At 41.7% G+C, this 27,231-nt stretch overlaps 1 protein-coding gene across 5 annotated transcripts in view; it reads left to right on the top strand.

Moving 5' to 3' along the window:
• The window catches only part of RYR3 (ryanodine receptor 3), a 631,292-nt gene that overhangs the window by 368,300 nt on the left and 235,761 nt on the right, over positions 1-27,231 (top strand). For all 5 annotated transcript variants that reach the window (XM_056134221.1, XM_056134222.1, XM_056134220.1 and 2 more), the window contains 9 exons: positions 449-549; positions 7,657-7,760; positions 10,350-10,433; positions 12,366-12,525; positions 15,325-15,472; positions 16,428-16,633; positions 17,338-17,512; positions 24,878-25,086; positions 26,892-27,067. In XM_056134221.1, coding sequence (XP_055990196.1) covers positions 449-549; positions 7,657-7,760; positions 10,350-10,433; positions 12,366-12,525; positions 15,325-15,472; positions 16,428-16,633; positions 17,338-17,512; positions 24,878-25,086; positions 26,892-27,067 — 1,363 coding nt within the window. The remainder of the gene's footprint in view (positions 1-448; positions 550-7,656; positions 7,761-10,349; positions 10,434-12,365; positions 12,526-15,324; positions 15,473-16,427; positions 16,634-17,337; positions 17,513-24,877; positions 25,087-26,891; positions 27,068-27,231) is intronic.

The raw sequence follows: 27,231 nt of genomic DNA, 5'->3' as shown, positions 1-27,231 counted from the left end.
AAAAGAATATTCATGATAAACTTTCAGTATCTGTATTGTGAACCATAATGCCTAAGAGGAGACAGAGAGAGAGAGAGAGAGAGAGAGAGAGAGAGAGAGAGAGAGAGAGAGAAGGGTCTGCCATAGAGGCAGGTGGGTGGGGGCAAGAGACATTGGTGGTAGGAAATGTACACTGGTGAAGAGATGAGTGTTGGAACATTATATGACTAAAAAAGCAATCATGAACAACTTTGTAACTGTGTACCTCACCATGATTCAATTTTTAAAAAATGATCATGGATGGCAAAGAAGGCATCTGTGGAAGCATTCCTGCCAGGCAGATTTTGGTGGCCCTTTGGTCTCTCCTGGGTACCTACAAATTCAAATGGGGCATCTCTTCCTTGTGAAAGATTCCAAAACCGCTGATTCTTGTTCTGATTCCTTGCTTGTGCCTTTTCCTTTTAGGTAGTGTTACCACCTCATCTTGAGAAGATCCGAGACAGACTAGCTGAAAACATCCATGAGCTTTGGGGGATGAATAAAATTGAGCTTGGCTGGACTTTTGGCAAGGTATGTGTTTAATCAGCGGATGGCTAGATAATCTAGAAACATTCTTTTCCCCCTGATCTTACACCTTTGATTATTTTTTGGTATCATTTCCCTGGTGATATATACAGCTACATTGCACCAAAACCTCTAGGATAATATTGAATATTATTAAAGAAATATATATCCTTATCCCTTTTTCTGGTTATAAGGGGAAAGTATCCTTATTTTTAAATATGAGTATTTTAAAATAATCACTTTAAAATATAATCCTTATATTATTTTGTAGAATTTCTCATGGGTTTGTATAAGTCTCCTTTCATTTTCTATTTACTATGGCTATTTTTTGTCTATTTTATTTTGTAAAGCACTGTAGTACTGTCCTCCCATTGTTCATCTATTTGCTCGAGCAGGCACCAGTATCGTCTCCATTATGAGACTTGTTGTTACTGTTTTTGGCATGTCAAATATGCCACAGGGAGCTTGCCAGGCTCTGCTGTGTGGGCGGGATACTCTTGGTAGCTGGGCTCTCTGAGAGGGACGAAGGAATCGAATCTGGGTCAGCCATGTGCAAGGCAAACGCCCTACCTGCTGTGCTATTGCTCCAGCCTTATTTTATTTTATTTTGTAAAATAAAAATAAATAAATTTTAATCCCATCATTTACAAAATTATTCATAGTTGGGTTAGACACAACTATTGCATTTCTTCAATGTTCCATCACTGATGCCACCCCAGGCTCATCTTGCCTCCATCAGCGTTTCCAGGTTACCTCTCCTACCTCCACCTCTACCCCAGCCTGCCATTTAATAGGAGGGTGGGCTTTTTTAGTTTGTTTATTTAAATTTTGTTTGTTTAAATTTCAGTGTTGTTGATTCTGTAGTTTGTATACTTAGCTCTATCATTCCTTAACACCACCAGTGTACTTTAAGACTTGACCCCTCTTGCTTCTCCTCCCCCTACCCTTCACTCATTATTTTTCCTTCTCCTCCCTGTATGTTGGGACCAATGGTTGATCTAGGCAACACCTCTTTAAACCATTGCATTTCTTCATCCAGTTACTCTAAATACCACATACAGATGATACCATCCTGTGTTTATCCTTCTTCTTCTGACTTACTTCAATTAATATGATGTCTTCCTTTTCCATCAATGTTACAGTAAATTGCATGATTGTATTATTCCTTACTGCAAATTGTATAATTTTATCATCTGTTGCAGCTATGTAGTTTTCCAAAATATAGACTGTTTTTTGTAAAAGGTAGACTTTTTTAAAACCAGGAATTAATGAGGAAATTTTATAATGCACTCGCCCAGCAATGCTCAGGGGTTACTCCAAGTTTTGCACTCAGTAATTATTCCTGGCTGTGCCCAGGGGACCATATGGGATGCTGGGAATTGAACCTGGGTCAGCCGTGTACAAGGCAAACGCCCTACCTGCTGTGCTATCACTCTAGCCCCTCTCAGTCATTCTTGACATTGATGCTTTGTGTCTTTTTTCTTTCTCCTCATAACTTCTCTGGCTAAAAAGGTTATTATTGAACTTTTCAGGCTTTTTTCCTGAATTTTGGTTTTATGTTTTTCTTCTCTCTTGTTCAGTTTTGCTCTCATTTATTACATATATGTACGTATGCATATATGTATATACATATATATAAAATATACACGACACATCATAAGACACTTAATATCCATCTTCCAAGATTACCACACCACATTTGATGAGGTTCAAATATGGTTTGAACCATGGGAACAGCTGCAAGGGCAATTAGAGGCCGCTCTAAAAGCCTCTATTCCTCTCGGAGAGCCCAGGAAGCTACCAAGAGTATCCTGCCCACATGTCAGAGCCTGGCAAGCTATCTGTGGCGTATTCGATATGCCAAAAATGGTAAATACAATGGGTCTCATTCCCCTGACCCTGAAAGTGCCGCCAATATGGCAGCATTAAGAAGGATGAGAAAGGAGAGGCTGATAAAATCTCAGGGCCGAACTAGGCTGCCAAAATGAAGAAGGACTAAAATGACTGTACTTTCAATGCACATACGCTGACATCGGATGCATCCATCAAGTTCCTTATAGTGCAAGCGTAGATCAAGTACAAAATCATTGGTCTCACCGAGACAAGAAGGCATTGATCACATCACGCCATTTACAACACTGGAGAAGAACTGTTCCTTGGAACATGCGACAAAAGAGGCATCGGTGGTGTCGATATTCTTGTCAAAACGAACTTGGCCTTGAGCATTGATTCATTCGAATGCCTAACAACTCAAACTGGATGATTACACTTGAATAGATGTGGCGCACTGATGGCAGTTTCTATCTTTGTTGCCTATGCACCAACATCCAATTACAATGAAGAAGAAATTGAAAAGCTCTACATGGCGCTGGAGAAGTTCAATAAAGAAGACCACACCTTCTACAAGATCATTGTTGGTGATTTTAATGCCAAGATAGGACCTACAAGATTGCCCAAAGAACTCCACATTGTGACCCATGGCCTAGAATGAAAAGAACAGGGTGAGAGACTGTCTGACTTCATCATGTTGACCAAAACCATCCATGGTAACTCACAGTTCCAGAAGGCCGAATCTAAACATTGAACATATGAGTCTCCCGGTGGACAGTTCCACAACAAAATTGACCACATCATATTCAATTGATGGTTTTGCCTGACCAATGTCGCCGTTGTCCCAAAATTCCAAACGGGATAGCACCACTGTCTCCTTCATGCAAAATTTTACTTCACATAACAGGGAGAAAGGGCTGCAAAGTTTAAGAAGAGAACTCCCAGAATAACCACCAGCTGGGAACTCTTTGGCACTATTACAGCAACATGGAAAGATACTGTTGTTGACATTGACGAAGAATACGATTGACTGGTTCAGCACCTCCATGACTGTGTGAGGAATGCCGAGAGAGAGAAAGCCACAAAAAGATGCCTGTCTTCGAAAACTCTCGGGCTCATTCATCAACGTGACTTGGCGCGAGCCTCAGGCAAACACCAGCAGACGTCCAAGCTCACAAAGCAGTGCAGAGAAGCAATAAAGGAAGACCTAAAAGAGAGAAGAGCAACAGTGTTGGCCAATACAACAGAAGCTGGGAAAAGCATTTGCAACAACCCGCCTGTCCTTTGCCAACTACAAGACCAAGATGACTGTCCTCCAACATCCTGATGGATCTATCACATCTTCCAGAAAGGCAATGGAGAAGATTATCCTTGACTTCCACTCGTCTCTCTTCAATAGCCATGTCCACCTGCCCACATACCAAATTCTGCAGGATGGATATGTCATTCCCAACATTCTCCCTTCCAAAATCCGACATGCCATTTTATCTGTAAAGAAGAAAAGAGTACCCGGCCCAGACAAGGTCAGACCCAAACACCTGAAGAATCTGCCATCAGTAGTCATCAATACACTTGCTCAGCTCTTCACACACTACCTGTCTGAATGCAAGGTTCCATCCCAGTGGAAAACTAGCAGGACTGTTCTACTATACAAGAAGGGAGACATCCACGACATTGGCAACTATCACCCGATCTGCCTGTTGCCTGTTGTCTACAAGCTGTTCACTCATATCATCTTGAATAGGATTGGCAGAACACTAGATGAAGGACAACCATGTGAGCAAGCTGGGTTCTGCAAAGGATTCAGCATGATTGACCATATCCACATGATAACCAAGCTCATTGAGGTTTCTCAGGAGTTCAAGATGCCACTCTGTCTAACGTTCATTGATTTAAAGAAGGCCTTTGATTCTGTTGAGACTGAAGCGGTCATCGAGGCCCTAGCGAAACAGGGCATTCAAACTCAACATCAGGAGGCATGAGCTGTATTACAGATTCATTACCAGGATCTCACCATCCTACAGGGAAATGATCATTGATATCAAGAGAGGGGTTTGGCAGGGTGATACCATTTCACCAAAACTCTTCAGTGCCACCCTCAAGAACATCATGCAACAACTGGAATGGGAAGGAACGGGAGTGAAGATAGAGGGTCAGCATCTACACCACCTCCACTTCGCTGATGACATCATTCTAATAAAACTAAAGATTAGCCAAGCGGCACAAATGCTGGTCAACTTCAACCATGAGCATAGAAAGGTCAGACTGACCAAATCTCACAAAGACAATGCTTATGAGAAACGGTCTTGTTCCTGATGTTCCATTCACTCTTAAAGGAACGAACATCTCTGATTGCAACAGTTGAGGAAGAGAGAGGCTTGGAATGCCTTCAAGAGCTTTGAAGAAATGGATGAAGAACCTCTGACTCTGGGAACATCTCCCCAACTCCACCATTCTTCCTGCATTAACATACGCCTCAGAGATCTGGGCCCTATTGTGTGACTGTGTGAGGAAAACAGGATGAGAACACTATTTAGGTCTCCCAAACAGGAATCGAAAGAGCTATGCTTGGAGTATCATGCTTCACTCAAGTGAGAGAAAGAATCTGGAGTTCCGACCTCCATCGACAATCGAGAATCAGGGATGCTGTCTCGTTTGCCAAGGCATCAAAAATCAGATGGGCTGGACACATAATGTGATTTGGAGATGACTGCTGGACTAGAGCCATTACTGACTGGATTCCATAGAACATCAAAAGATCATGTGGCCACCCACCTACAAGATGGTCATACTTCTTCGTCAAGACCCTGAAGGATCAGTTTGAGGCTCTTTATGATCCTGGAGTGAGCAGATGCCATTGGTCTACACTAGTACTTGACAGGGATGAATGGAGACATTACTGGAGCCCACTCGAGCAAATCAATGTGTAACGGGATGTCAAGTGATCCAGTGATCAAGTGATACACACACACACACACACACACACACACACACACACCTTGTTAACTTGACTTTTCTCTTTTTCTAGTTTAATTTTTTTTTTCCTCCTCCAAGACTAATGCAAAGGGAACCTCATGAGAGTAAACTTTACACTTCCTTTTACCCATCCAGCTTCTGCTCCTTTAGCAGCGGCCTTGCTCAGTTGTTGATCTAGTGCAGTCAGGAGTGCTGAGGAGAGAGATCTCAGACAGAGCCAGACATCCACCTCCCTTCTTTTCCTCTTGGGTGGGGGGAATAGAGCATTTCTTCCTCAACACCTCTTTTCTATTGCCTACATTTTCCTTTTTCTTCAGAGAAGCTCTTTTCTTTGCAGGGTGGATACAAGAGGCTGTTTCATTGTTGTGAATCAGAACTTGTGTAATGTAGTTTTCAGATGTATTACTAAGATTAATGATGCTCAGATGAAGCAAGTGATTTTTTTTTTGCTGGAAAGAATTTTTCAAAGAGTAAATTGATTTTTTCCTATGATTTGCGTAAGGTCATGTCTGAAGGTAGAGGGTAGGTGAGTTCTGAAGTTTCCTCTGACCCTGACACTCTTAAATTGCATGTGTTCCAGCTTAGTTACTGCAAGGGTTCCTGCACTTTAACACATGTATTTCTATAGCCACCATAAAAATAGTAGGATATATGAACCTCTCTCTGTTCTGTGCTCAGATGCCAACACAAACCTCTCCTTTAGAGAACCAATCACAATTGCTATTTTACACTCATTTTAATGATTGTTTTGTTATTGCTTCAGGCTTTATTCTGCTGTGTAATTCCTAGAGCAGGGACCATCCTGATTTATGCTTGGACTCCGAATGTCTAGTTCAGTGCCTCCCATGTAGTATGCATTTAATCAGTGTCTGTTGGATTGATTTATTAGTTAATGTCTGAATCTGCATTGTCCATTGTAATAATCATGAGCCACGTGTAGCTACAAAGCACTTGAAATATGCCTAAAATTGAATTTAAATTAAGATGTGCTATAAATTGGCGCCAGAATGGTAATACAGCTGGTCAAGTGCTTGCCTTATGTAGGGCTAACCAAAGATCTGTCCTGGCAGTCCATATTGCCTCCCAAGTACTACTAGGAGTGATCCTTGAGCATAGCCAGGAGTAAACCCTAAGCAGTGTTGGGTGTGCACCCCCAAAATATGTGCTGTCAGTATAAAATACATACCGAATTGTGAGGAATCACTAGCAAAAACTAAAGGAAAGGCTAATTAAAATTATCACATAAACAATTCTTAATTGTTTAAATGTCTAATATTTTAGCATATTGGGATAAATAAGATGCAGTATTAAAATTAACTTCAGCTGTTTATGCTTTTTCTTTTTTTGTATCTTATTCATTTTATTTTTTTATTTATTTTTTATGTGAATCACCATGAGATATAGTTACAAAGCCTTCATGTTTGAGTTTCAGTCATACAATGATCGACCACCCAACCTTCCACAAGTGCTCATTCTCCACGACCAATGTCCCCCTTTCCAACCCACCCCCTGCCTCTATGGTGGACAATTGCCCCCATACTCTCTCTCTGCTTTTGGGTATGATGGTTTGCAATATAGATACTGAGAGGCTATCACGTTTGGTACTTTATCTGCTTTTAAATTTATGCTTTTTTCTTATGTGACTTTTAGAAATTTAAAATGTGGAGCTGATGTCATTCTTTGGGACAGTGCTGATATAGATTGTACAGTCTTTATCTTCTTGAAGAGACCATTCAGGAGTAGCATTATGATGCAAGAGTAGCATTATTAATTTTGAACAGTCAGGGATATGATTACCACATACAAACTAAACAGTTTTTTAAAGTATGTTCTGAATGAAGACACTTTACTAGAAAGAAGTACATTGAGCATAAGCCACTGACATGTTGGGTTTTGAACCCATATCCATATGTGTGCAGGGTTACAGGGTATAGGTGCTTTCAGTCACGATGCTCTTCTGCCAGGCCCCCTAAAATTTGTTTTTAGTTTGTTGTCTTTGTTGGGCGGGAGTGGTACCTAAAATCACAGGTAGCAAGACTGTTGTCAGGCCAGATAGCAGAGCTGAATCAATTGCACTGAGTTATTGGGGACACTGGGGATAAGCCACTGGCACCTTGAGAACACTTGAGAACCATATGTTTTGTGCATTAAGGAAAAGATGGTCAATTTGCATATCAGAAAATAGCTGTCTTTGTCTTCTCTGATATGGCTTGCCTGAGTCCTGTTTCAATTTGTGTTATTTTTTGTTTTCTGTGGTAGTGCCACTGTCAAAACTTAAATTATGTTCTTTTTTATGTTGTCACCTAGATACGGGATGACAATAAAAGACAACACCCCTGCCTTGTGGAGTTTTCAAAGCTCCCTGAAACAGAGAAGAATTATAACCTGCAAATGTCAACAGAAACCTTAAAGTGAGTACATAATTGAATTGAATTTTGGCACGATGGTGAGTGGATGATTCAGTGCTATCTAACTAAACTGCAAAAGTATGCGTCTTGCCTTGAAACATGGTTTTTTCTGATAAATTAGAAGGGATTGCGATTATTCATGCCACAGTAGATTTAGTATATTGAATAACATATCCCCCCTGGTTATTTACTATATATATTTTTATAGTCATTTGCTATTTGCCTGGGACAGGGGAAATGTAGAAACAAAAAAGGGAAAAGAAATATAGAAGCAATGAACCAAATGCCTTTTGTAGTTCATATTAAATCAAGCAAAAATGATGAGACATTTCTGAAAACCAGTGAAAAAGCTGATGGTTCGATTAATTGAAATTCAATTTAATTTATAAACAACTTTTAACTTTTCCTTGATCCTACCCATTTAATAGTTCAATTCAGATCTTAGTGTTTTAGCTCAAGTTAGTACTTTCTTCTTTGAAATCCTTTTTGCTTATGTCAGTGCGGAACCTTTCAACACTGTGATTTTGCTGATTTTACAGTGTTCTTTGTAGTATCTTATCTCATAGGCGCACATATGTGCGGTATTCAGTGACATGGATACTTCTGAAAGGAATGGCTTTGGCTCCTCATCACTTACTGTATGTGGAACACACAGTAAATGATTCTATCTGTTCTCTGGGACCAAACTGGATTAGGATATAATCCTAATGCAAATTTTTTTAAGATTTAATTTTATGAAGTAGTTCACAATATTTGATTACATTGAATATTCCAATACCAATCCCACCACCATACACCCTCCCACCACCATATTTCAGATGTTACCATCCCATACCCCAATCCCTGCCCCAAAGCAGAACCAAAATAATAGAATATTTCCCTCTAAAGTTGGTTGCTCCTACTTTGGATCCCATCAAAAGTGGTGCAGTAGTTTTGAAGTATGAGTAGAGTGTGTGGTATGAAGTGACCAGGAAAGTCACTTGTGAGTGAGGCTCAGCCCAAGCATGTGGAGAGTGGCCATGAGTGTGATGGCCATAGAGTAGAGGTTTTTGGCTGCCAAGGCTGGGTTCCTTGGGGTGGGGAGGGCTCTCACCCACCCCTCTCTGGACCCTCCTAGTGAAACAGCCTGGTGCAGTGTCCAGCAGCATAGTTATGGCAAGCATCCTACTGAAAATATATAAGCTACTATATATCCAGAAAAAGTTATTAATGAAAAGTTTTTTAAATTTTTATAAAGTTGTTCACAATAATTTATTACATTTAATATTCAAATACCAATCCCACCACCATTACACCTTTCCACCAGCATATTTCAAATGTTTTCACCCCAAATCCCAAGGGTGCCCCCAAAGCATAACTGAAACCATTAATTTTGTATTGCTTTTTATGAATTATATGCTAAAAATTGTTCAATAATATTTCCTTACAGGAAAGTATGTGCAGATTGTTGTATTTCATTCTGGAGCCATTAAATCCTTGTATAAGAGATTACTAACATGTTTGTTAAAGCCAATCAAATGTTGTGTGCTACTCTTGGTATATCAGTAAAGTATGAGATGTTGCTCCAGGAATTCTAAAATTTAGTATATGATTATTGAACAGATTCACATAGGGTGAGGTCTATGTTGCTCTCTTCTGGAAGATTTATTTCTGAATCTCTGGATCATGGCCATTTATGAGATTATATGGCACCAGGGGCAGTTTGTCGTGGTGACTATCAAGCTACTAGTAAACTTGGGAGATGGGAGGAAGATGCCCATTCCTGCTCTGAGAAAGCTTGGAAATTTTAGTCACGGGTCCCACATAGCTGGGTTCTTCTGAGGATTCCCTCAGGGGTGAGCTTCGTCCATGCCTGTGGAGAGCTGCCGTAAGCATGGTGGCGATTGGGTTCTGGAGGTTTTCGGTTGCCAGGGCTCTGTTGGAGTGAGGAGGGAAACTCAACTTGCCCCCCTCCAAGTTGCCCCAGTGAAGACAGCCTGGCACAGGGTCACCATATTAGCAGTAGATTTAACAGTGAACAAAGCAATGCAAAATTAAATTATGCACAAGATAAAATTATTCTTTTGAAAGACACAAAATATGTGAGATTGTTGCTGAGAGTACTGCAAGGTCTGTGACATCACTGGTTGGTAGGAATTTGAGGAGCTCCATCTCATGTGCGATCTCTCCTTGACCAAACAGACATTATGTGGCCTTTGTTTTTTTTGTTTTTGTTTTTGTTTTTTGGGTCACACCTGGCGATGCACAGGGGTTACTCCTGGCTCTGCACTCAGGAATTACTCCTGGCAGTGCTCAGGGGACCATATGGGATGCTGGGAATTGAACCCGGGTTGGCCGCGTGCAAGGCAAACGCCCTACCCGCTGTGCTATCCCTCCAGTCCCCAATGCTATCACTCCAGCCCCAGTGATTGCCTTTGTAATAAAGATATTTGTACCACAGAGCCTGAAACTTTTGTTATCTATTCCTCTCACAGAACAAGTTAAGAACCCCTCATCTGAATGAGAGGCTGCTGTCTGCTTTTATCAGCTGGTGTGTAGGGTACAGTTCAGCTGTCCTTATCTTGCACTTTAACCTTGTTATCTCTCTCACAGAACCCTCCTGGCCCTTGGATGCCACATTGCCCATGTAAATCCGGCTGCTGAAGACGATCTCAAGAAAGTGAAACTTCCCAAAAAGTATGTGATTAAAAAAATAGTGAGTTTAATGCTTCAGTTGGATTTTTCTAAATTGGGAAGATAGGAAGCTCAGGCAGAAAAGCAGGCATCAGTTGCAGTTACGTTCTAGTCTCTGCTCAGGATGCTTCCCCAGTCACTTAGACTTCACTGAGACCCCCAGCAGAAGTCTTTAAAAATTAATCTTTGTTAGATTTCTCTGCCTTGGCTCACTCCTGTTGGTCACTTGGGACCAAGGGATGTGTCACTGTCTGGTCCATAAAGTATTTCCCATAGGTGAGGGGGGGTCCTAGAATTATCCAGAGGGTGGTAGTCACCTCTGTGAAAATGAGGGTAGGTACCACTTTTCTGTTTGCCTGAAGAAGGTAGATTTACGGGGGGAGCACTGGGTGACGGTCTTTTCAGAAAATAGGCACTAGTAGGCCAAGTAATTTGGAAAACCTCTGTTCTAAAAAATAGCAAGTAAACATAGGAACTTGAAAATGGTTTATAGTTATGGCAAATATTTTACTCCTCTAGCATTGGACCACCATTACAAATCCTTTTTGTAAAGTGGTGTCTCTTCTAAGGTTGATTTAACCCCTAAATCTGCTTGTGTCCTGCACTCCCACTCATCTTGTACATTGACCCAGAGTTATACATGTTCATACATTCAGCTTTGAATTCACTAATGCTCCTCCTTAGCTGGCTTTCTCTCCTTCATCTATAGTACTTTCCATAGGTGAATTTCACAGACAGGTGTCAGAACTACTTTAGAGTCCAGGTGGGGTGCTGGAGTTATAGAACAGTGTGTAGGTTTCTTGCCTTGCATAAGACTGACCTGGATTTGATCTCCAGCATCCCATAGGGTCCCCCTAAGCTTTTCTAGGAGTAATTCCAGATAATTACTGAGTGTGGCACAAAAACAAACAAACAAAAAGAGTCAAGGTGCTAGCAGCTTTAATCAAACTCCTCTCTTCCATTTACTCCTCGTTAACTAAGTTCCCAAGCTGTTCACCTGCTCTCAGAAGCACATCCTGGAGCCATTCCAGAGTGTCCCCCGCATTCCAATCATGTGGTACAGCAACCTGTACTCTATGTCAATTTGTCCTTCCCTCTTCACAGTAGCTGTCAAATTATCTGTCCCATTTTAGGCATTTGGGTCTATGACACCTGCCCAGATACTAACTGCAAAGATCCATTAAGTTTACAAATTCTCTAATGCTATGCTCTTTTTCCCTGATTCTTAAATTGAAGGTTTGGGTTTTTAGTGTTCAGCGGTTATTCTATGCTGATTTATGAAAGACCATTTGGCTCAAAATACTTTTCTTGCCAATCTGGTTTTGAACCTTTGGAGTGGGAAGAAGGAGTTTCTGGTACTGTTTCAACATACTGAAGATTCCCACTATGTGTAGGGATCATATGTAAGTTTCTTAAAATTAAGGATGAATTCGTACCTTAGAACCATCCATTTTCTCCAGCGTCTTCCACAGTCATCTTTGAGCTTGTGACACACTTTTGGCTGATGTGGTAAATTTCAGTCTTGGTCTGTGGACTTGAAATAGAACTGAGTTAAAAGTAGAATGTGTAACTATAGTCTTATTTTCACAGTGTTCTTATTATGTGTCGTTGCTCTAAAATATGGGGTGGGGTAGTACTGTAGCACTGTCCTCCCTTTGTTCGTTGATTTGCTCAAGCAGGCACCAGTAACATCTCTACTGTGAGACTTGTTGTTAGTGATTTTGGCATATCGAATATGCCATGGGGAGCTTGCCATGCTCTGCCGTGTGGGCAGGATACTCTCGATAGCTTGCCAGGCTTTCCAAGAGGAATGGAGGAATCGATCCTGGGTTGGCCGCGTGCAAGGCAAATGCTCTACCTGCTGTGTTATCGCTCCAAATGGGGGTATCATGCATATTTCATGTTCAAAATACTTATGTTTTCATTTACTTATAGTTATATGATGGCCAATGGCTATAAACCAGCCCCTTTGGATTTGTCTGATGTGAAATTGTTACCTCCTCAAGAAATTTTAGTGGATAAGCTTGCAGAGAATGCCCATAATGTTTGGGCAAAGGACCGAATAAAACAAGGATGGACCTATGGCATTCAACAGGTGAGAATACTGGGTAAAGCCTGCTGGAAAAGTTATATATTCATTCATCAAAATGCCGCTTTTTGGGTTTTAGCTTGGAAGATGGAGACTGCCCTTGGATTCTATCTTTCATGCCCCAGTGCATTCATTATTTATAGAACCATGAGACTAGACAGAATTTGTAACGGTCACATTGACATTAACTCCAGAAACAATTCTAATTCCGCACAAATGGATAGGCTTACCTTGGTTAATTTGCTTCTTTTTTGACCACATTTCCCTGTGCCCTAAGGCTGCAATATTCTCTCAGTCTTTGTCTTCTGCTTACATCATAGCCAAGTTAGTTTTCATACTCTCCAAAGCCAAAATCAGGCTCACTCTTACTTCTAACATCAGATGTCGGCAGTATTTGGGGGATGGTTCCAAGCATCAAATACTGGGGGAGAAGGAAGAGATACCAGTCCAAGAGAAGGGCACACCATTATGCCAAGAAATACCTCTTCCCTACTTCTCATTTGTCAGGCCAAGATTCTGGACAGAATTCTTGGCTTAAACAGGAAGCAGCCTAAGAGTTACACAGAGAAAGGAATTAGGTAGAGTTTAAAACCAGGCTTCAACCCCCCGCCCATATTCAGTATACTTTTCCCTTGTACTACTTCATAATTTTAGTACATGCCAGAGTTGTGTCAGGAAGTGCAAGGGTAACTGCATGCACATGTGTAGTTGTATGCACACGTGACCATTCATTCTTGAGCATCCTGGTAGCCAAGAAGATCACAACTGTGCAAACCATGGCAGTAAAAGTGGGGTTCCAAAACACATGTTAAATGTATTCACTCCTGATCACCTATTACAGTATTTGTCCTCATTTTCATCTCATTACCCTCCAAGAATTTCATGACTTCATTTTTTCAGGTGCTACATAGTATTTCATTTCTGTTTATTGTTTCTCTACATTTTTTGATGATGTTGGATATTTTTTTCTTGTAAAGTTCTACCAGTGCCATAGAATGACTGCAATCATTTTTGGAATATCAAAAAAAGCAAAGCATGAATGGTATGAGACTAATATCTAAGCCCAGGAAAACGGGCCAGGAGGACTGGTCAGTGGTTGGAAGCTTGCCACAAGTATGTGGGGAACAAAGGGCAGTTAGGATAGAGAAGGGACCATCATGACAATAATAATTACAAATGATCTCTCTGGACAAGAACTGAATGTTGAAAGCAGGGAAAGGGATATACATGATAACCTTTTAGTGTCTATATTGCAAACCAAAATGCCCAAAAAGAAAAAGAGAAAGAGAAAGTGAGAAGGAGAGAGAAAGAGAGAGAGAGAAGTACTTTCCATAGAGACTTGGGGGAGTGGTGGGAGGGAATCTGGGGACATTGGTGGTGGGAAATGTACACGGTTGAAGGATATTGGAACAATATATGACTGAAACCCAGTCATTAACAACCTTGCAACTGTGTATCTCATTGTGGTTCAATAAAAAATTATTTTTAAGTTGTACCAATGCCTTATACATCTTGGATATTAACCCCTTATCAGATGTGTAAATAATTTTTGCCATTCTTTGAGTTATCTTTTTATTTTGGTCACCATCTCTTTTGAGGTGCAGAAGATTCTTAGTTTAATGTAGTCCCATTTGTTTATCTTTGCTTTCACTTGTTTGGTCAGTGTTGTTTCATCTTTGAAGATGGCTTTAGCTTCAATGTCATGGAGGGTTCTTCCCACATGAACCTTAAGGATTTAAGTCTGATATTGAGATCTTTAGTACAGTATCATGCTGAGTGAAATAAATCAGAGAGAGGGACATACATAGAATGATTGCACTTATTTGTAGGATATTTGAAAAACATACTTTGAGACAAATACCCAAGGACAGTAAAAACAAAGACCATGAGGAATGGTCCATGGTTGGAAGCTTGCCACTAGTAGTGGTGAAGATAGGGTAGCTAGGATTGAGAAGGGATCACTATGAAAAAGATAGTTGGAAATGATGACTCTGAACAAGAACTGAGTGCTAAAAGTAGGTAAAGGGACAAACATGTTAAACTTTTAGTACTTGTATTGCAAACCATAATGCCCAAAATAAATGAGAAAGAGAGAGAGAGGAGAGAAAGAGAGAGATTGCCCACCATAGAGCCATAGAGGCAGGCTGAAGTGGAGGGGTGTGGAAAGGAAACTGGGGGCACTAGTGGTGGGAAATGTACACTGATGAAATGATGGGAGATGGAATACTGTATGACTGAACACCAATCATGAACAACTTTGTGACTGTGTGTCTCATGGTGATTTAATTTAAAAAAATTTTAAATACTCTCCAAGGAACTGAGGACTATAATCAAAGATGTGTCAACTATAATAAAATGGACTCATTCTGATTTTCCTGATGTCTTTCTACAGACATGGATATTTTCTTATGGTATCTTTTATTTTTTCAAAGAAGCTGTTTCTTATGAGGAGGCTGTAATAGTTTGATCATAGTATGATCTTCCATACGGGAATAGTTACGTAAATCCCCATCTGCTTTGCCTTGGAAATATAACCAATTTCATGACTTCATTTTATTCACAGTCTGGCATTATTAAAATGTGGCTTTGGTGTTAGCCTTGAACATTATCAAAAAGTTTTCCACTTCTTTAATCCTGAGGAGAAATGGTAAATATGTTCTTTGCAAAATTTCAAAGCACTGGGAGAGGAACTAGTAGACTAATGTGAAAAAGCCAAGACCGTTGCAGGGAATATGTGAAAGGTACAAGCTATTTGCTAAGACAGAAATCTATTTCTCAGCACCCCTTTTCTCTGGCTTCACACAGGATTTGAAGAACAAAAGGAATCCCCGCTTAGTGCCATACGCATTACTGGATGAGAGAACCAAGAAGTCAAACAGAGATAGCCTTCGAGAAGCTGTTAGGACATTCGTTGGCTATGGGTATAACATTGAACCGTCAGATCAAGAACTTGGTATGAGTTGAAATTTTTCATCCATCCTCTAATTTACAGAACAGTCTTATTCAGGAAAAATGCTAACTTTGAATAAGTCTGTCTTGTGTTACTAATGATATTGATGCTGATGAGCACTCGTTTAATGGTATGTTTTAGAAAGCAAGGAGAGGTGGGATAAGAAACATGATTGATAATAAAATATTGTCCTATATTTTTAGGACAGATTTTTTCCCTATGATTATAATTTAGATCACCCAGTGACATAGGAAATAGAAATCAAACTTGGGAGGGGGAGGTGGGTACACTGGTGATGGGTGTGGTGTTTGAATGATGTTCACAGGAAACTGCCATTAATAATATTGTTAATGACTACTTTGGTTAATAAAAGAAAACAAAAATAGATTTTGCCCAAGGTATCCATGATATTTTAGGAAATTGAAACACAAAAATAAGTAAATTGCCTTTATTTCTCTTATTTTCAAATTTGAATATCAGCTTACTTTTGGACCAGGTAATCTCATATCCAAATCTTAGCACTCAGTTTCTAATTGATGAAGGGTTATTATCATGCTATATCCCAGGCGGGTTCTATAGTTCATTAAGCCACTATTATAAGTAGATAAAGGAGTAATTTGAAGGCAGACCTATATTCACATTCTTGCTTTCCTTTATCAATTGGCTCTGTGACCTTGAATAAATAACTTCTCTGATTCTCAAGTTCATATAGTTTTACTGATTTCATAGATTTTTTGAGAGAAATAATTGAGATAGAGTCTCTATACTACAAAGTATTTTGTCCAGTGAATGGTAACTCATCATTACATGATAATGATTATGAACATATGCTGTATTGGATAATATAACTTGGTTATCAGTGTTCATTATAAAGTTATTTGGATGAATGCTTCTTAATTATTAGAGCTTTCTCTTTCTCATTTATACGTATTCACTGCTTTCTTTCCTTCCATCGTAGCTGACCCAGCTGTGGAAAAAGTCAGCATAGACAAGATCAGATTTTTCCGGGTAGAGCGGTCTTACGCTGTGAGGTCTGGAAAGTGGTATTTCGAGTTCGAAGTCGTGACTGGAGGAGATATGCGTGTTGGTTGGGCCAGGCCTGGCTGTCGATCTGACATTGAGCTGGGGGCTGATGACCAAGCCTTTGTATTTGAAGGCAGCAGGGTGAGTCTGAAGAGTGTCTCCATTTCTTAGCCCAAGTTCTTCTCCTCCAAATACATTTCCCTAGAAGTTAGGAGTACTCAGTACCTAGATCTCACCAAGTGACCACTCACTTTTGGCAGCTTGTTATTACCAAATAATTGTCACTTTGGTAAAGGGGGGAATTGTATGCCCATGTCCATCCCATAATCACCTCCATACCTGCTCCTACACCTGAGAGCATTACCTCTGCTCTAGAGGAGTTCCACAGAACACTGTGCAGCAGCATGAAGGGAAAAGTGTCTACCTAGCCTGGGCAGAAGTCCTGCATGTTGCTAAGGCTGACTACAAATTGTGAGACCCATTCATTCAGACCTTTCAGATGCTCACTCCTCCAAAAGGTTGACCTTTGGAAATTGTCCTTGGTGGAAAAGTCAATGCCTTGTAGAAATAGGGAATCACTGGGGCTGGAGCAATAGAACAGTGGGTACGTAAGGCCAACTCAGGTTCGATTTCCAAAATCCCATATGGTCCCCTGAGCACCGCCAGGGGTAATTCCTTAGTGTAGAGCCAGGAGTAACCCCTGTGCATCACTGGGTGTGACATAAAAAGCAAAAAAAGGGGGAGATCACTGCCAGTTAGGAGGAATTATTCCTGTAGTCATCTCTCTGCCTTTGGGACATTTCTGGGACCTCCACTTTTCTAAGGACTGAGGCCTTGTTTCCTAGGGTCAACGCTGGCACCAGGGAAGTGGGTATTTTGGACGAACCTGGCAGCCAGGAGATGTGGTTGGATGTATGATTAACCTGGAGGATGCTTCGATGATCTTCACACTGAATGGGGAGCTTCTGATCACCAACAAAGGCTCAGAACTTGCCTTTGCTGACTACGAGATTGAAAATGGTAAATCTTCCCACTTCCCCCATTACAGCTCCACAAGTCAAAGGAAAATCCAGGGAGCATGATGGGTGAACTCTTCTACCTCCTTTTTTAGGGAACCCTGTTATTCGCATATTTGAAGCTCTGGAAGCCCTTCTTTCTTTTTTTAAGAATCAAGATAAATAATGATTGTCAATACGTGCTGCATAAGTATAATTTTTGCAGTTCTAGACTGGCCAAAAAAGCACTTCTTTAATTCCCTATCCTCTGCCTTGGCCAGTTGAGGTTTCCCATTATTACAAAGGAATTGTTCATTTGCTTATGGAATAATGTCCCTGGCAGGAGAAGTAAAGTCAGTGAATTAAAAAATTATTCTTTTGTTCTGCTTTGAATTGTGAGCCTATGTATTTGTGTAATTGAACCTGATGCATTGATGAAAACCAGTGAAACATGAAGTTAACGGTTCCCTTGAATGAAGCATAATTTATTTTGAAATTCAGACATGCTGTGAGATCCAAGCACAGTTGCCTTTACTAATGGCCACGAATATATCACAATCAGGCACTGCTTCCAGCTACACACAGAGGAGCAATGGGTGCTTCTTATTTCCCATCTACATTACTGCACCTTATCCATAGGGTTGTTGCCATGAAAGAGCTTAGTGCTCATTCTCTTTGATGCCAGCAACCCCATGGATACAGAGCATTCAGGTAGGTGGGAATAATATGCATCCATTGCTCCTCTGTGTGTAGCTGGATAGCTGGAAGCACTGTGCAGAATCTTGGTTAGACTTCTTGAGAAGGCCTGATTAGAGAAGAGGCAGTTGGATTATATGAATTGCAAAATCCAAGTATAAAATGCTGTGGCAATAACTTTATATCTGCTGAGTACATTTATCCCATCCCCCTAGCTTGGTGCAGAGCCCCACTGCTAATTTATTCCTGATGAGGAGGATGCCAAGTGGTACAGAGGGAAATTGGGTGCTCTGAGTCAGGGTACTCCTCCTGCCTCTGGTCTTTCTCACCTATAGCATATTTACCAGCCCCTGCAAAACCCCTCCCCACCCCAACTGTAACATTTTGGATTCCCTTTAACCGCTTTACCTCTCCTTTCTCCTCTGTAAATGATTAGGGCTCAGCTGTTGCAGTTTTTGAGCAAAGGAACACTATCCAAAAGAGGACTGTTTTAGAATACCTGCTTTTATTTATTTACTTACTTACTTTGCTTTTTTGGGTCTCACCCGGCACAGCACAGGGGTTACTCCTGGCTCTGCACTCAGGAATTACTCCTGGCAGTGCTCAGGGGATCATATGGGATACTGGGAATCGAACCTAGGTCAACCATGTGCAAGCCATCGCCCTACCCACTGTGCTATTGCTCCAGCCCTAGAATAACTGCTTTTAGGGATCATCTGTGTTGATGGAAAGAGATGCCTCAAAGACCTTTAATGTACTAGGGACATGGTTTGACCTTCAGAGCCACAAAGTCTATTATTAGAAGTGGTTTTATAATAGAATTGTACTGTGTTATGTTAACACACTATACCGTAGTCTCATGTTGCACTTTAATAACCCAGAGACAAGATCACTGAAAGGTTCCTTCGGTTCTGAGGTGGCCCAGGAGTCACTCAAAGGGCAGATAAAAGAAGACAGCATGCCATTCTCTGTCTCTGCTAACAATAGCCCAGAGGCCTGGAATAACCATATAGCATCATTCTGTTCTCTGCATAAAATGGAAAGAGGTAGATATTCTTGCCTTGAGCTGTTAGAAAAAGCTTTTATTGAAACTAAAGTATTTTGTACATTGTAGCCCCCAGAAATCACAAATATGTTCTCGGCTTGTATTCTGATAGTTGGAGCCCCAGCCTGATTCAGGCCACTCACGCACTTTAAGCTGAACTGTGGGAAGATTTTAGTCTTTAGGGAAGCACTGTAGCACTGTGGCACTGTCCTCCCATTGTTCATCGATTTGCTCGAGCGGGCACCAGTAACGTCTCCATTGTGAGACTTGTTGTTACTGTTTTTGGCATATCAAATACAGCATGGGGATCTTGCCAGGCTCTTGGTAGCTTGCCGGGCTCTCCTAGGGGAACAGAGGAATCAAACCCAGGTTGGCCGCATGCAAGCAAAAGTCCTACTCACAGTGCTATTGCTCCAGCCCTTCAGGGGAAATACAGGCAAACGTAGTCCCCAATGTCTTTGGTTCCATTTAGAGAAAAAGAAGATAAGATCCTGAACACCCTCTGAGACTTCAGAACATAATGGGGATGAGGCTTTAATGTAGTCTCCTGTGCCTCTCACTGCCAGGCATTCCCTATGGAAATCCTGCTCCTTGTATAGCTTTGGCGACTGCCGGGACAGCCTTCCAGGATATTCCTGCTGTTGGCCTGTTAGGGTGTAACAGCTCTGCATCAATGCTGGTATTGTTTTCTGTCAGAAGCAAATGAAACTCACGTGCAGGGAGTTTCGCTGCCATCTGCACACAGCACACTGAGACCCAGTGTCTCCCTGCCATTCTTCTCCAGATCTTTGCTAGGATGCAACTTTGGGGTGGGGATGAGGGGTGCTGCCTGCTTACTGTGTTTTCTGCACAGCCTCTGAGCACTGCAGGGCTTCCCCTTTCCTTCTTCATGGGGCTTACTGAAAAATGAAACTCAGTGAATAAATCATATCCTGCTTGGAGGCCAGGGACATATCTAGAGGTCAAGACCCAAGTTTTATCCTCAGCACTGCATGGTCCTCTGAATACATGGGATGTAGTTCTGGACACTCCCAGCACAACTGGGCTGAAGTAATGTCCCATCACAGGGTCCAAGTCTTGAACACTTTGACTTGGGTGGCCAAGTATTGCTTCAGACCTCCTGAATTTGAAGGCCCCTTCACATAAGGTTCTGCTTATGTGAGATTTGCAAATATTCCGGGAACAGTTCCAGTAGTCACTTCATCCACCATCTCATGGAATAAAACTCTCCTTGTTTTCAATGACTGGCAGTGAACGCATGTCTTTTTCTCAGTTTGAAATAGTCTGAAAATCTGTCCTTGGTTTGGATGGAACAGTTCCTCTCCAAGTTCCTGAATTTTGAAAAGCTGACCTTGGACTCATCCCTTCCTTATGCACAAAACCAGTTGGCGACCTCACGATGAGGAGTTTATCAGAGCATCTGAGGAATTTAAATGTGTGTACCTGCCATTCCCTTCCTGGGACATGTATGGTCTGGATACCTTGTTTAGGCCCATACAAATTTTCTCTTCAGTCCCTTCACAGATGTCCATACATCTCATTTTAGGCTCCCTATGGGGAGGGGGCAATTGCTTACCCCTTATTTTTTAAATCTTATTTATCCATTCCAGTGAAAAACTGTGGGTCAGCTGAGTTGCATACAAAGTGCACAGTCCTGCTGGGAGAGTCAGCACCTTTGTTTGGGCCATGTGGCCTTATTGCACAGATCTTCCTATCCAGACCAATACCAAGCCCGGGGATCCCGTGATTGGTAGCACTTTTCTTCTAAGGGGCTTGGAGGGTTTTGTGATCATGTGGTGCCAGTTGCTTATTCTAGTTGACCATAAGTTGGTCAGTTGCCAGTTGACCAACCAGGTTAGCTCTATGCCCCTTTGAAAACTGAAGGGAGTGTTCATCACAAGCAAAGTGGCAAGAACTTTCAAGCAGACATCCTGACCTTGGTCCCTGTTGGTGGCTCTGGTGCCTCCACATGCTGTCTCCCCCTTCCCACATGACACAGACTTTGAGTCAGTTATTTCATTTGCTAAATCTGCATTCCCTCATCTGTTCAATAGGACCAGTAAGACACTCCTCTTGAATACTAAGCCCAGTGCCTGGGACTTGGAAAGTAGTTGATAAATATTAGCTGTTGCAGTTCCTCATCACTGTTCTTCCTTATCTCTGGATCATTCTGAACGCTCTAGTTACATGGCGTTCAGTGCCTGAAGGAAAGGGGTGTTAAAAGTGGGGAGACCTGCCCTAGCTGGAGTCGCTCCACCAGGTGGAGGAAGCTGATTAGGTGAGTCCATTTATCAAGTGTTCTTCCCAGGAGACAGGTGGGCACCTTCAGTTTTATCTTTGTTCTTCATCCTTTGTGGGGTTTCTGTCTTTTTGTTCTGGCTTCTCTTCGATAGCTCTTTGTATAGCTGTCCCAGCTGTGCCCATTTATCCCCTACAAAACTCCATACTCACCCCCTCCTGCTGCTTTCACACCCATGACCTTTGCAGCTGTGCCTTTTCCCCTGTGGTGCTCAGCTCTTGCCTATGGAAAGGGCTTCTACTGAGTAGAGACAGCGCGTTACTCTATAATGAGTGGCACCTTCTTCCCTGGGACAGAAGTGCTGCTTAAATCCATGGCATTTATTCTCAGTCCCTTATTTAAGACTGATAGGCAGCTGTTCTGAGTCTGAGGCTGTGAGATCTTATTCCATTCTGTCACTTGCCCATCTCATGACCTTGGCCAAGTCCCTTAGTTCCTTGAATCTTCAGTTTTATATCCTATAAAGTTCTCTCCTCTCTACTGATAGCTCAAGAATGAGGGGAAGCCTACATTGTTTAATTTTATTTAAAAAATAGACATGTAAACAAATTCTCCCTGGGACTTATATCCTCAGTGGACATAGGACTGAAAACAAATTCATATGAGCAAAGCTATTCAAATTTCTTCTCCCTCTTCCATCTAAGGCTTTGCATTGCTTCTTTATTCCACCATTCGAGTTCAAGATGCAAGAAGAAAGGTTTGCTTAAAATGGTCTGTCTCTGCTCACATCAGAGCTGGCATGCTTCCTGGTCATGACGTCCAAATAAAATGACTGTCGTGATGTCTGTTCTGGGTTGGTCAACTCCTCACAGAAACCAAAATTCTCCCTTGGAAGAAGGGATGTTTTAAAGATCAAGTATTGCTACTTTATTATATTCCATTTGTTATTCCCATTTTCATAAACTCCTTGGCCCCAGGGCAGTTTGTCCTTCCTCCACAATATTCATGACACCAAGCAGAGTCTTCTGTCCCAGTGTAGATCCAATAAATTCTGCTGAGAAGCAATCCTAGTCCCCAGTAGAGTCATATTTTCAAAGGTTCCTTATTTATCAAAATCTCTATGAATAGAAAAAAAGAGGTTGCTTCATCCATCAGAGTCCAGAGCACAAAAATGCAAGGAACAAAGCAGTGCTGGCAAAGGTCCATGAATGGGTCTCTGCCTCACTGACTAGTCTCTAAGTTTCTTTGGGACTGACACCTCCAATAAACCCCAAGCATACCTGGATCCTTGGACAAACAAACATCACCTGACCCCTGCTAAGACTCTGTTTTTTATAAACGGCATGAAATTGTGTTCTAAATGAATTCATTGTGTCCAAAAGCAACAAACTTATGCTTGTAAGGGTATTTCATTTTTGTTTCTGTGACTATTCACCAAGCAACCTATGTTGTCTAGTATATGTAGTATTCATTTTGTAAAAAGTGCATTTGGCTTTGCTCTTGGAGTTATGAACATAGTTCCCAGATTGGGCTGGAGCAATAGTATAGTGCTCAGGGCACTTGCCTTGCAAGTGGTCAACTCAAGTTTGATACCTAGTATCCCATATGGTCATGCTGAGCACTGTCAGGAGTGATACCTGAGCACCACCAGGTATGCCACCCAAAAAAAATTGCCTCCAGATTGACCTTAACTTTTCTTTTAAAAGTGCCTGTTCTAAGAGTGTCCCATTTTTTGGGTTATTCCTGTCCTCCTGAGTGCTCTGGAAGTCCCAAGTCCTCTATCCCCCTGCCTCCTAAATCCAAATCCAACAGAATTGGCGCTGTTCACCTCTGCTGATTTGTTGGCCCACAATTATGTTTTATTAATAGCTTCCAAATAAGACAACCAAGCAGTCTGAACTTCTGCTCTGGTATATTGTGCATGGCAGGATGTGTGTGTGTGTGTGTTTGTGTGTGAGAGAGAGAGAGACAGAGAGAGACAGAGACAGAGAGATGAGGTGTGCTTGTTGAGACAATGACCACAGAAATAAAGAAACATTTTCTCTGTAAATAACCCCCTTTGAAAATATCACAGTAAACTAAATGGGGACTGGAATGTATTTTATATATAAGCTAAATCATGTTGCTAGCATTTAAAACTTCCTAGACTCATTCTCAAACAGGAGGTCTCTTGACCCCTTATTTCACCAGGGAAGATGTGGAAAGTTTGAAAACTTAGGAGAATTTGCACATTTAAGGTTTCATAGTGTTTTGCTTTGGGCAGTGTTTACAATTTCCTAGGGCTTAATATAAACTATGGTATAGATTTGTGTTCCTTGACCTTTTTATGCCTATGAGCCTGGAAAAATAGAAATATTTCACAGACCAGCTGATAATTAAGACAGAAACAGAAGCCAATGTAGATAGAATTTTATTTATTGAATCCAATATTATATCATCACAATTTTTAGCTAATGTGACACCTGCTGCTGCTGCTTAACCACTATGTGATTGGGTGGGGTGGCAGGTGGCAGGGTGCGGGTGGGAAGACAGGGAGGAATTATTGTCGGCCTGCAAATCCACAGGCTGAAGGACAGAGGTATAGATAAAGAATTTTACTTTTTCTCTTACACACTTTACCTTTCTAGGTAATAATATCTTTTAATTTTGTTAATTGGCTGTTTTCTTTACAACTATTGTCATCTTGTGATTTATGGTGGCATTGATATCAGTGTTCCAGGCATGCATTTCATTGCACTGCACCACACCCACCATAAGAATGACAATATACCTCCATCCACCCCAAGGTTCCTTATTTCCCAAACTCCATCACCACTTGGATGATTCTGTTCTGTAGGAAAAATCTCAGGGTGGTCATCATTAGACATTGTCTGTTCTCTCACTTTATTTCTTAATTTATCTTTTTTTTCTTTTTGGGTCACATCCAGCGCTGCACAGGGGTTACTCCTGGCTCATGCACTCAGGAATTACTCCTGGTGGTGCTGGGGGACCATATGGGATGCCAGGGATCGAACCTGGGTCAGCCTCGTGTAAGACAAATGCCCTACACACTGTTGCTCCACCCCCCTTAGTTTACCTTAATATACTTGTTTGCTGGATGATTTTCACTAGGTCATTTCTTTTCACCTATGTTGGGGTTTCAATTATTATAATTCAAGTCATTGCTGAGCTATTCCCTTGACCCTGAAAATCATTTGGAATCAAACCCACTTTTTTTTCTCATACACCAAGGATAGCATAGACCACAGGTGGCTTCTCACTGTTGAGTGTCTACATCAAGATGAGTAAGGATGCCCCGTCTTCCCTACTGGACTCAGAGCTGTGAAAGAAGCAAAGGCTCAGCTTCCTTCCAGTGCTGGTGCCAGCTTAGGGACTGAAACAGGACTCTCCTCTCCTCTGCTACTCTGCAGGCTTTGTGCCCATCTGCTCCCTGGGCCTTTCTCAGATTGGTCGCATGAATCTTGGGATGGACGCCAGTACCTTCAAGTTTTATACCATGTGCGGCCTCCAAGAGGGCTTTGAGCCTTTTGCTGTCAACATGAACCGAGATGTTGCCATGTGGTTCAGCAAGCGCCTCCCAACGTTTGTCAACGTGCCTAAGGATCATCCGCATATAGAGGTAACATTATATGCTGTGGGTGGTGCTGGCAGGCAAGTGGACCAAAGCACCTAAGCTCCAACTAATGCTCCTGTCAACAGGCAACTGCTTACCTAAGTTCACGTCCTGGCCACTAACCAACCACCTCCTCATGGCCCCTTGCAGCTGTAGTTGCGACACACTCATTGCAGGAAGCTAAGTGGCCTCTTGCGAATGGCAACTCTTTGGCAGATAAAATTTTGCCATTTGATTCCCAAGTCTTTGAGCCACAACCTTTGCCCCAGACACCCTTTTGTTGGTATTGTCATAGCAATACATTAGCTAGAGACCTTAAGTGTTATCATTTTAAGAGATGTATTGCAATGTGAAACTATATTCATGAAACATAATATTAATAAACCAGTGGTGAATCAATGGAGAAAATGTCACAGCATCTACTGAAGATGATGAGCTCAGACATGATTCTTCTGTGCCCATACCTCGATACCTCAATGTCTTCAAAGCCCTATTTAATGTCTAGAGAACCAGCTCTGGTCCTTTTAGCTGAGATTATTAATTATGATGATTAGAGAAATCTTAATGATCCCTTTGTATCAGGAGGGCCTGGAGGGAACCAAGGATTGTAAGGTTAGGTTCTGATTTGGCTTCTGGTTCCCCACTTATTTTCCTCTGTTTTGCCCAAATCTTTCAGGGATTTTTTTAAATTCATAGGGGGTTGTGTATGGATAAGGGGGAATCTGATGGAATAACAGACAAGTTAACTCTATTGAATCATTCCATTGAGTAGCTTTCTTCCACCCAACCATAAGTCTCCTCAATTTACATTCCAATCTGCATTCAGCATGCATCAACTCCTACTGCCCCATGTCTCAACCACCCCAGTGATAAATAGAAGAAACTTTTGTTTCTGTGATTCCTGATCTGACCACTTCTTTAGCAATGTATTTCGAAAAACCATGGGAAATTATACATCTCTTTTTACAGACTGGTAAAATGTATAAGCCCTTCACTTAGAAAATTTTGCAAATGGCACAAAATTATTCAATCATGCTCATAAACCCCAGGACAGAACAATTATCTAGAAGGCAGGGAGAAATTCTCAGATCATTCAAAAATTATGCCAAGTCTCATTTTATGTTCTTGGCTATTTCCCACATCTCCTGCATCCCCCTCCCCCACACAAACATTACAAAAACCTCATTTTTGATCTTTCACCTACAAAACTCCCTGTTTATTCTTATGCAGGGAGCTGGGAACTCGCCCAGTATCTAAAGAACTTCTGATAGCCTCTGGGAACAGGCTATGACTGCTCACCGGGAGATCATTCCTTTGAAAGAGCACTGCTGTCTTTTCTTGTGCTTTGAATGTACTGGGTATTCTCATGCCCTCTTAAAAGGAGCAACTTTGGAAAGAATAACTTTAGCAAATACTATGCTGTACCACTGAGACTCTTCCTCCCCCTACCATCCTATACCTGTCCTCTACCCTGGACCTTGCAGGAACCCATTATATAAACATCTGACCTTCTCTTTGCTCCAGCCAAAGGCAGATTATTCAAAAGAGGTCAGGTTGTGCCCAATAATGCCCATGGATTACTCCTAGCTCTGTGCTCGGGGTCACTCCTGGTGACTCCTAACATTTGGCAGATGTTATTTCTACAGGGGAGAGTCCAAGTAATAGACACCATATGGAATAGGTTGTCACTGGTGACAGTTCTTACAGCTTGTGGAAAGCCTGGACCATGCCTGGTGTTAATGAGAGATGGAGGGATGGGGTCAAGACCAGATCCTTGGGTATGTCACGGTGAGGGCCTAATTTATTTCCAGGTTGTAAGGATCGATGGCACCATGGACAGCCCCCCGTGCCTCAAGGTGACCCACAAAACATTTGGCACACAGAAGAGCAGTGCCAACATGATCTACTGCCGCCTAAGCATGCCTGTTGAGTGTCACTCCTCCTTCAGCCACAGCCCCTGCCTGGACAGCGACACTTTCCAGAAGAGGTGAGGGTATCCCACCAGCTCACAGAGGTATTTGCTATGTCTGCTGGCATTCCTGCTGCTTTCTCTCACACTGCCTTGGAACTGCTCTCTCTGTGGATAGGGTTCTCTGTGCTTCAGTTAGGTAAAGAAGCAGGGATGTGTACGCTCATATCTATGAACACACA

The sequence above is a fragment of the Sorex fumeus genome, unplaced genomic scaffold (assembly GCF_029834395.1).
Source record: "Sorex fumeus unplaced genomic scaffold, SorFum_2.1 ptg000098l, whole genome shotgun sequence".
Lineage (NCBI taxonomy): Eukaryota > Metazoa > Chordata > Mammalia > Eulipotyphla > Soricidae > Sorex > Sorex fumeus.
Note: the sequence above shows the minus strand (reverse complement) of the source record. Positions and strands in the feature narration are given on the sequence as shown.